Source organism: Procambarus clarkii, chromosome 3, assembly GCF_040958095.1.
Source record: "Procambarus clarkii isolate CNS0578487 chromosome 3, FALCON_Pclarkii_2.0, whole genome shotgun sequence".
Classification (NCBI taxonomy): domain Eukaryota; kingdom Metazoa; phylum Arthropoda; class Malacostraca; order Decapoda; family Cambaridae; genus Procambarus; species Procambarus clarkii.
In genome coordinates, this window is record NC_091152.1 from 49868243 (window position 1) to 49880437 (window position 12195).

At 49.2% G+C, this 12195-nt stretch overlaps 1 protein-coding gene across 1 annotated transcript in view; it reads right to left on the reverse strand.

Annotated features, from left to right (window-relative positions):
• Window positions 1-7262: 7262 nt before the first annotated feature.
• Window positions 7263-12195, reverse strand: part of LOC138369025 (uncharacterized) — a 58527-nt gene continuing 53594 nt past the window's right edge. Inside the window, exon 3 of the mRNA XM_069331893.1 lies at window positions 7263-7516. Within this exon, the coding sequence (XP_069187994.1) occupies window positions 7263-7516 (254 nt within the window). The remainder of the gene's footprint in view (window positions 7517-12195) is intronic.

The window sequence follows — 12195 nt, forward strand, 5'->3', positions numbered from 1 at the left end:
TACCTACACTACCCACGGTCTAGCTACACTACCCACGGTCTACCTACACTACCCACGGTTTACCTACACTACCCACGGTCTACCTACACTACCCACGGTCTACCAACATTACCCACGGTCTACCTACACTACCCACGGTCTACCTACACTACCCACGGTCTACCTACACAACCCACGGTCTACCTACACTACCCACGGTCTACCTACACTACCCACGGTCTACCAACATTACCCACGGTCTACCTACACTACCCACGGGGTACCTACACTACCCATGGTCTACCTACACTACCCACGGTCTACCTACACTACCCATGGTCTACCTACATTACCCATGGTCTACCAACACTACCCACGGTCTACCTACACTACCCATGGTCTACCTACACTTCCCACGGTCTACCTACACTACCCATGGTCTACCTACACTACCCACGGTCTACCTACACTACCCATGGTCTACCTACACTACCTATGGTCTACCTACACTATCCACGGTCTCCCTACACTACCCACGGTCTACCTACACTACCCTCGGTCTACCTACACTACCCATGGTCTACCTACACCACCCACGGTCTACCTACAGTACCAATGGTGTACCTACACTACCCATGGTCTACCTACACTACCCACGGTCTACCTACACTACCCATGGTCTACCTACACTACCTATGGTCTACCTACACTATCCACGGTCTCCCTACACTACCCACGGTCTACCTACACTACCCACGGTCTACCTACACCTCCCATGGTCTACCTACACTACCCACGGTCAACCTACACTACCCATGGTCTACCTACACTACCTACGGTCTACCTACACGCTCCATTGTCTACCTACACTACCCACGGTCTACCTACACTACCCATGGTCTACCTACACTACCCACAGTCTACCTACACATCCCACAGTCTACCTACACTACCCACAGTCTACCTACATTACCCACGGTCTACCTACACTACCCACAGTCTACCTACACTACCCACAGTCTACCAACACTACCCACAGTCTACCTACATTACCAACGGTCTACCCTCACTACCCACGGTCTACCTACACTACCCACAGTCTACCTACACTACCCACGGTCTACCTACACTACCCACGGTCTACCTACACTACCCACGGTCTACCTACACTACCCACGGTCTACCTACACTACCCACGGTCTACCTACATTATCCACGGTCTACCTACACTACCCACAGTCTACCTACACTACCCATGGTCTACCTACACTACCCACGGTCTACCTACACTACCCACAGTCTACCTACACTACCCATGGTCTACCCTCACTACCCACGGTCTACCTACACTACCCATTGTCTACCCTCACTACCCACGGTCTACCTACACTACCCATGGTCTACCCTCACTACCCACGGTCTACCTACACTACCCACGGTCTACCTACACTATCCACGGTCTACCTACACTACCCACAGTCTACCTACACTACCCATGGTCTACCTACACTACCCACGGTCTACCTACACTACCCATGGTCTACCTACGCTACCCCACGGTCTACCTACATTACCCACGGTCTACCTACACTACCCATGGTCTACCCTCACTACCCACGGTCTACCTACACTACCCATGGTCTACCCTCACTACCAATGGTCTACCTACACTACCCATGGTCTACCCTCACTACCTATGGTCTACCTACACTACCCACGGTCTACCCTCACTACCCATGGTCTACCTACACTACCCATGGTCTACCCTCACTACCCACGGTCTTTCTACACTACCCATGGTCTACCCTCACTACCCACGGTCTACCTACACTACCCATGGTCTACCCTCACTACCCACGGTCTACCCTCACTACCCACGGTCTACCTACACTACCCATGGTCTACCCTCACTACCTATGGTCTACCTACACTACCCACGGTCTACCCTCACTACCTATGGTCTACCTACACTACCCACGGTCTACCTACACTACATACGGTCTACCCTCACTACCCATGGTCTACCTACATTACCCACGGTCTACCTACACTACCCACGGTCTACCCTCACTACCCATGGTCTACCTACACTACACACGGTCTACCCTTACTACCCATGGTCTACCTACACTACCCACGGTCTACCTACACTACCCACGGTCTCCCTACACTACCCTCGGTCTACCTACACTACCCTCGGTCTACCTACACTACCCATGGTCTACCTACACCACCCACGGTCTTTCTACAGTACCCATGGTGTACCTACACTACCCATGGTCTACCTACACTACCCACGGTCTACCTACACTACCCATGGTCTACCTACACTACCCACAGTCTACCTACACTACCCACGGTCTCCCTACACTACCCACGGCCTACCTACACTACCCACAGTCTACCTTCACTACCCACTGTCTCCCTACGCTACCCATGGTCTACCTACACTACACACAGTCTACCTACACTACCCACGGTCTACCTACACTACCCACGGTCTACCTACACTACCCACGATCTACCCTCACTGCCCACGGTCTACCTACACTACCCATGGTCTACCTACACTACCCATGGTCTACCTACACTACCCACGGTAAACCTACACTACCCACGGTCTACCTACACTACCCACGGTTTACCTACACTACCCACGGTCTACCTACACTACCCACGGTCTACCAACATTACCCACGGTCTACCTACACTACCCACGGTCTACCTACACTACCCACGTTCTATCTACACTACCCACGGTCTACCTACACTACCCACGGGGTACCTACACTACCCATGGTCTACCTACATTACCCACGGTCTACCTACACTACCCATGGTCTACCTACATTACCCATGGTCTACCAACACTACCCACGGTCTACCTACACTACCCATGGTCTACCTACACTTCCCACGGTCTACCTACACTACCCATGGTCTACCTACACTACCCACGGTCTACCTACACTACCTATGGTCTACCTACACTACCCATGGTCTACCTACACTACCCACGGTCTACCTACACTACCCATGGTCTACCTACGCTACCCCATGGTCTACCTACATTACCCACGGTCTACCTACACTACCCATGGTCTACCCTCACTACCCACGGTCTACCTACACTACCCACGGTCTACCTACACTACCCACGGTCTACCTACACTACCCACAGTCTACCTACACTACCCATGGTCTACCTACACTACCCACGGCCTACCTACACTACCCACGGTCTACCTACACTACCCACGGTCTACCCTCACTACCCACGGTCTACCTACACTACCCACGGTCTACCTACACTACCCACGGTCTACCTACACTACCCACAGTCTACCTACACTACCCATGGTCTACCTACACTACCCACGGTCTACCTACACTACCCATGGTCTACCTACACTACCCACGGTCTACCCTCACTACCCATGGTCTACCTACACTACCCACGGTCTACTCTCACTACCCATGGTCTACCTACACTACCCACGGTCTACCTACACTACCCACGGTCTACCTACACTACCCACGGTCTACCCTCACTACCTATGGTCTACCTACACTACCCACGGTCTACCTACACTACTTACGGTCTACCCTCACTACCCACGGTCTACCAACATTACCCACGGTCTACCTACACTACCCACGGTCTACCTACGCTACCCACGGTCTACCTACACTACCCACGGTCTACCTACACTACCCACGGGGTACCTACACTACCCATGGTCTACCTACATTACCCACGGTCTACCTACACTACCCATGGTCTACCTACATTACCCATGGTCTACCAACACTACCCACGGTCTACCTACACTACCCATGGTCTACCTACACTTCCCACGGTCTACCTACACTACCCATGGTCTACCTACACTACCCACGGTCTACCTACACTACCTATGGTCTACCTACACTACCCATGGTCTACCTACACTACCCACGGTGTACCTACACTACCCATGGTCTACCTACGCTACCCCACGGTCTACCTACATTACCCACGGTCTACCTACACTACCCATGGTCTACCCTCACTACCCACGGTCTACCTACACTACCCACGGTCTACCTACACTACCCACGGTCTACCTACACTACCCACAGTCTACCTACACTACCCATGGTCTACCTACACTACCCACGGCCTACCTACACTACCCACGGTCTACCTACACTACCCACTGTCTACCCTCACTACCCACGGTCTACCTACACTACCCACGGTCTACCTACACTACCCACGGTCTACCTACACTACCCACAGTCTACCTACACTACCCATGGTCTACCTACACTACCCACGGTCTACCTACACTACCCACGGTCTACCTACACTACCCACGGTCTACCCTCACTACCTATGGTCTACCTACACTACCCACGGTCTACCTACACTACTTACGGTCTACCCTCACTACCCATGGTCTACCTACATTACCCACGGTCTACCTACACTACCCACGGTCTACCCTCACTACCCATGGTCTCCCTACACTACCCACGGTCTACCTACACTACCCACAGTCTACCTACACTACCCACTGTCTGCCTACACTACCCATGGTCTACCTACACTACACACAGTCTACCTACACTACCCACGGTCTACCTACACTATCCACGGTGTACCCTCACTACCCACGGTCTACCTACACTACCCACGGTCTACCCTCACTGCCCACGGTCTACCTACACTACTTACAGTCTACCTACACTACCCACGGTCTACCTACACTACCCATGGTCTACCTATACTACCCACGGTCTACCTACACTACCCACGGTCTACTTACACTACCCACGGTCAACCTACACACAGTACCTTTGGTCAATATAACTAAAGTCTACCCCACTACCCACGGTCTACCTACACTACCCACGGTCTACCTACACTACCCACGGTCTACCTACACTACCCACGGTCTACCTACACTACCCACGGTCTACCTACACTACCCATGGTCTACCTACACTACCCACGGTCTACCTACACTACCCACGGTCTACCTACACTACCCACGGTCTCCCTACACTACCCACGGTCTACCTACACTACCCACGGTCTCCCTACACTACCCACGGTCTACCTACACTACCCACGGTCTACCTACACTGCCCACGGTCTACCAACACTACCCACGGTCTACCTACACTACCGACGGTTTACCTACACTACCCATGGTCTACCTACACTACCCACGGTCTACCTACACTACCCATGGTCTACCTACACTACCCATGGTCTACCTACACTACCCACGGTCTAGCTACACTACCCACGGTCTACCTACACTACCCACGGTTTATCTACACTACCCACGGTCTACCTACACTACCCACGGTCTACCAACATTACCCACGGTCTACCTACACTACCCACGGTCTACCTACACTAACCACGGTCTACCTACACAACCCACGGTCTACCTACACTACCCACGGTCTACCTACACTACCCACGGTCTACCAACATTACCCACGGTCTACCTACACTACCCATGGTCTACCTACACTACCCATGGTCTACCTACACTACCCACGGTCTAGCTACACTACCCACGGTCTACCTACACTACCCACGGTTTACCTACACTACCCACGGTCTACCTACACTACCCACGGTCTACCAACATTACCCACGGTCTACCTACACTACCCACGGTCTACCTACACTACCCACGGTCTACCTACACAACCCACGGTCTACCTACACTACCCACGGTCTACCTACACTACCCACGGTCTACCAACATTACCCACGGTCTACCTACACTACCCACGGGGTACCTACACTACCCACGGTCTACCTACACTACCCATGGTCTACCTACACTACCCACGGTCTACCTACACTACCCATGGTCTACCTACACTACCTATGGTCTACCTACACTATCCACGGTCTCCCTACACTACCCACGGTCTACCTACACTACCCACGGTTTACCTACTCTACCCATTGTCTACTTACACTACCCACGGTCTACCTACACTACCCACGGTCTACCTACACTACCCACTGTCTACCTACACTACCCACGGTCTACCTACACTACCCACGGTCTACCTACACTACCCATGGTCTACCTACACTACTCATGGTCTACCTACACTACCCATGGTCTACCTATAGTACCCACAGTCTAACTACACTACCCAAGGTCTACCTACACTACCCACGGTCTACCTACACTACCCACAGTCTACCTACACTACCCACGGTCTACCTACACTACCCACGGTCTACCAACACTACCCACGGTCTACCTACACTACCCATGGTCTACATTCACTACCCATGGTCTACCTACACTACCCACAGTCTACCTACACTACCCACGGTCTACCTACACTACCCACGGTCTACCTACACTACCGACGGTCTACCTACACACAGTACCTTTGGCCAATTTACCTAAAGTCTGCCCCACATACTCGCCAATGTTAGATTAAAGATGAGATTCCTACTGGAAACCTGACACTCTGCCTCTCTTACTCCGTAGAGAGAGAGAGAGAGAGAGAGAGAGAGAGAGAGAGAGAGAGAGAGAGAGAGAGAGAGAGAGAGAGAGAGAGAGAGAGAGAGAGAGAGGGGGAGATAGAGAGAGACAGATAGACATAGACATACACAGACAGGCAGAGGAAGACAAACAGACAGACAGGCGTAAAAATAACAAAAAAGGCTGGCCTGAAATATCGCGAGGAACTGTGAGAACTGGACGTCAGGAGACAGGGTACAGGTGGCACCAGAGGGCGTGGGGGGGAGAGGCTCGTGGCTTACGTGGTTATTGAAGCCCGAAGCCTGGAGGAGAGCCCGAGGCTTGTCAAGGCAGCCCTCTAGGGCTGTAATGTACGCCAGCGCCAGAGTCTCTCATTATGTCCCCCGGGCTATTTCTGGCCCGTCCCCGTCGTCTACATCCCTACTTGGGGGGGGGGGCATCTGTTTTTGTCTCTTGTCTGCATTATGTCCTATTCTCTCTCTCTCTCTCTCTCTCTCTCTCTCTCTCTCTCTCTCTCTCTCTCTCTCTCTCTCTCTCTCTCTCTCTCTCTCTCTCTCTCTCTCTCTCTCTCTTTATACATATATATATATATATATATATATATATATATATATATATATATATATATATATATATATATATATATATATATATATATATATATATATATATATAACGTGCATTCAATGCACGTTCATCTGAAGCCTGGCAGTAAAATATTCTCTGGGTTAGTTATTTATTTATTACAAAATCAACTAAAATGTAATGTTAAATAATAATGAGGTAAGGAAGAGGATGAATCAGGAGCCAGTTGTACGCTGAGGTCTTCACCGGGTCACTTGTCTTGATGTCACTTGTATCTTCACGTTGAGCAAAGGTGTTCCAAGTGTGGGTCCACTTAGGACTGGTAGAGTGACGGTCACGAGAAAGATGCAGCCATAATGACGCTGTCAACAGCTGAGCGCCTTGTGTTGTGATTGCCAACTTCTGGTTGTCCATGAAGTTGTGACCGACTGGAGAACCTTGAGAACATTTACCTTGTATATAACATACAGTTTGCCAACATCTATACAATGTTGTAGGCTCTAATGTGCTGACAAGCCCACTCAGGATGGGTGAAGACTAGAGATGGGTTTTCCTGCCCGAGATTCTTCGCCTTGTCCTAAATTCTGATAAACGAGGATAAGGAGTGGGGGGGGGGGCGCAGGCCATTCGGGAGAAGTGTCCCTACTCAGGATGGGAGGGAACTTAAGAGCCTCACACAAGGTTAAAGCTGTAAGTGTCTTGGCTGTCTTGCTTGCCAGGTTAAGCGCGTGACTCTTCATGGTCATTGAAGACTCAGACTTCATTTCCAAGATGTCCTCCTTGTCACTGAATACTAGGTTTTTGTCAATCATGTGTACATTTGTTCCATTTGCATTATTATGCTGTTTTGTTATCTCATTCGCCAGTTTTTCTATTTCTGCTGCAACTGTGACTTGCCATTGCCTTTTCCAGGTAGATATTGATGTAAACTCGTGATCAATGAACATTGTAGCAGTTGGTAGTTCTTCTTTACCATATGTAAAGGTTGAAGTGCTATCATCAGCATAGGCCTTCAGGGATAAGGTATAGTTATCACTGAGGCAGACATTCTACAACAATGGACCAAGCACACTACTCTGTGGTATACAGGCACCAAATGAGTGATTGTTGTCTGATTCTGTTCCATACACGACTACTCTCAGAGTCCCTTCTTGAAGGTAGTCCCTTATTACAGTAAAATGGAGCCTGCAATAGCAAGTGTTTGAAGCTATGCCAGTACTCCAGAGTGCCAAAGGTTCCTCCAATGTCCAGTGCAACAACAACTTATTTTGGATTCATCCACTGTGTGATGCCACTTAATGGAGAGATTTAGCAAGATTTAGCAAGAGAGAGAGATATGTAAGGTCCAGTATACACAATACTGGTGTATGCTGGACCAATGTAAGGTCCAGTATACACAATACTGGTGTATGCTGGACCAATGTGAGGTCCAGTATACACAATACTGGTGTATGCTGGACCAATGTGAGGTCCAGTATACACAATACTGGTGTATGCTGGACCAATGTAAGGTCCAGTATACACAATACTGGTGTATGCTGGACCAATGTGAGGTCCAGTATACACAATACTGGTGTATGCTGGACCTTACATTCTCCCTGTTTGTAAGGTCCTTTGGCCTTCAAGTGTTTGGTTATGGAAATACAGGTTTGTTTTAGCTGCCATTAGAAATGAATGGTTGTCTTGGAAATGAATGACTTAGACGGGAACGGCTATTATAGGGCAGTTTCGAGTCAATTGACGATTAAACAAACAATTCAAATTGAATACAGTGTCCACCAGTACTGATATCTCCCACCACCAGTACTGATATCTCCCACCACCAGTACTGATATCTTCCACAACCAGTACTGATATCTCCCACCACCAGTATTGATATCTCCCACCACCAGTACTGATATCTACCACTACCAGTACTGATATCTACCACAACCAGTATTGATATCTCCCACCACCAGTATTGATATCTCCCACCACCAGTACTGATATCTACCACTACCAGTACTGATATCTACCACCACCAGTACTGATATCTACCACCACCAGTATTGATATCTACCACCACCAGTACTGATATCTACCACTACCAGTACTGATATCTACCACCACCAGTACTGATATCTACCACCACCAGTACTGATATCTACCACTACCAGTACTGATATCTCCCACCACCAGTACTGATATCTACCACTACCAGTACTGATATCTACCACCACCAGTACTGATATCTACCACCACCAGTACTGATATCTACCACCACCAGTACTGACATCTACCACCACCAGTACTGATATCTACCACCACCAGTACTGACATCTACCATCACCAGTACTGATATCTACCACCACCAGTACTGATATCTACCACCACCAGTACTGACATCTACCACCACCAGTACTGACATCTACCACCACCAGTACTGACATCTACCACCACCAGTACTGATATCTACCACCACCAGTACTGACATCTACCACCACCAGTACTGATATCTACCACCACCAGTACTGATATCTACCACCACCAGTACTGATATCTCCCACCACCAGTACCATGGCAGGAATAACAAGAGCGAGGGCCTCACGAGAGAGCTCAACTATACAATGGTTGGGAGTGGTTGGTATTGTCCAGTCGTTAGACTCTGTGGCTGGAGGGATCTGTGGCGGATTATGCTGTTAGATGATAGAGGCGAGGGGATGACTGTGGGGAACAGGCGGCTGTAAAAAGTATGTGTGGCAAGGGAGACACTTACAATAACAGGAACATGGCGTGGAGACGGGGCCTGAACACAAGAACACCCTTAACATGAACAAGAACACCCTTAATAGTATAGTTCACAGAAGCCAGTGCACCCTTAAGGTGTACTGGGTGTTGGGAGCCAGAACTATTTCTCATTCATGTTAACGTCATGTCTGCTGGAGTTGAGTCCTATATATGCCAATGTTCACAAACGCTGGGAAGTTAATGAGAGGGGTTGAGACAGATGACGATTGCTAATTTCTCCAAGATGGCTTAGACAAGCTGCAGAGTTGGTCCGAGAAATGGCTTCTGGATTTCAACACCAGCAAGTGTAATGTGGTCGGAATATGAACAGGTGACAGGTGATTCAGGGTGCACAAGGAAAGGGAACTACCTCCCTATAGCCCCTATAAGGACCATTATAGGCGTTATAGGGAGGTCCCTCCCTATAAGGGACCTGAGAGAGAACACAACACTTACCTCTGGAGGTCCACTTAAGGTGCTGCCACTTCGTGGAGTCATCCTCTAAACACTTAACACACTTAAGAAAACAGAAAAAAAAAGTTCAGAAAATAGGAACGAGTTTCGTCCCAAAATTGCGAGGGTTTGGGAATGAAGAAAGACGGAAAGAACTAGCTCAGACGTCGCAAGAAAAGAGGAGAGAGACAGAGGACACATGATACAGACATATAAAATACCAAAGGAACTGTCAAGAGTGGCAGAGGAGGAAAGGTTAATACTGAACACCAAGAGAACAAGAAGCACGGAGGGAAGCCTCAGGAACATGTGACTCACACACATGTTACCAAGAGTTCTTGTAGCGTGAAAGTTGTTGGACAATAATGGAATGAACTGAAAGGGCAAGTTGTAGAAATGAACAGCGACGGTCTCGCATCATGCAGGTCGGCGTTCAATCCCCGACCGTCCCAAGCGGTTGGGCACTAGGCCCCCTCCCCCCCACCGGTCCCATCACAAAATCCTTATCCTTCCTGGTACTATATAGTCTAATGGCTCGGCGCTTTTCCCTGATAGTTCCCTTCCCTTCCATTCACAATTCTAACACTACATATGTTAGGGGAAATAGTCGGGAGTCACTACATTAGACAACTATCGCCTAGACAGGCGGGGTACAAGAGCTAAACCTCCGTCCTGCGGGCACAAAGAGATGAGGAAAACTAGTTAAAACTCCCCACACAGACGGCATCTTACACACCAAACACACGAGTAAAGTACTCACTCTAAATATTATGAGACTGAACGAAACGTAGAGGGAGGTAGGAAACAGGGAACTATTAAGCCATTATCGATTTTTTTTATTATTTTCTACCACAGACGTGGCCACACAGTTACAATGCTAACCAGCATATATACATTTTCTTCTGTCCTCCATGGACAGGGTTAGAGATGTGTTAAACATATAGTTCAAGGGTTTATTGAACACTCAATCACAGAAGGTGATTCGGTGCTTTTAAAATGCTAAGCTAACCTTCATACGTAAATACATAGATACACAGTTTATCGAATTAACAGTTTCAAATTATTTCGCACAGACAGACATCTTAGAGGAGGAGGAGGAGGTGCTATATGTGAGGACAAAGTTAACGTCTTGTGTGAGAGAGTCGGGACAAACACCTCTATACTCACACACTGTTTGGTTACACTTATTGCTGAATAATAATTATAATGTAAGAGCAGGAGTTACACGGCCCCAGACTTGTGGAGTCTGGCAGCACCGTGTGTACGGTGGTGAGAGTTACTGGCACTGTGCAGTGGCTGTTGCTCCCTGGACAATACCCTGGCCAATACCCTGGACAATACCCTGGCCAATACCCTGGCCAATACCCTGGACAATACCCTGGACAATAACCTGGACAATACCCTGGACAATACCCTGGACAATACCCTGGACAATACCCTGGACAATACCCTGGACAATACCCTGGACAATACCCTGGACAATACCCTGGCCAATACCCTGGCCAATACCCTGGACAATACCCTGGACAATACCCTGGACAATACCCTGGCCAATACCCTGGACAATACCCTGGCCAATACCCTGGACAATACCCTGGACAATACCCTGGCCAATACCCTGGACAATACCCTGGCCAATACCCTGGACAATACCCTGGACAATACCCTGGACAATACCCTGGCCAATACCCTGGACAATACCCTGGACAATACCCTGGACAATACCCTGGTCAATACCCTGGACAATACCCTGGACAATACCCTGGCCAATACCCTGGACAATACCCTGGCCAATACCCTGGACAATACACTGGACAATACCCTGGCCAATACCCTGGACAATACCCTGGCCAATACCCTGGACAATACCCTGGACAATACCCTGGACAATACCCTG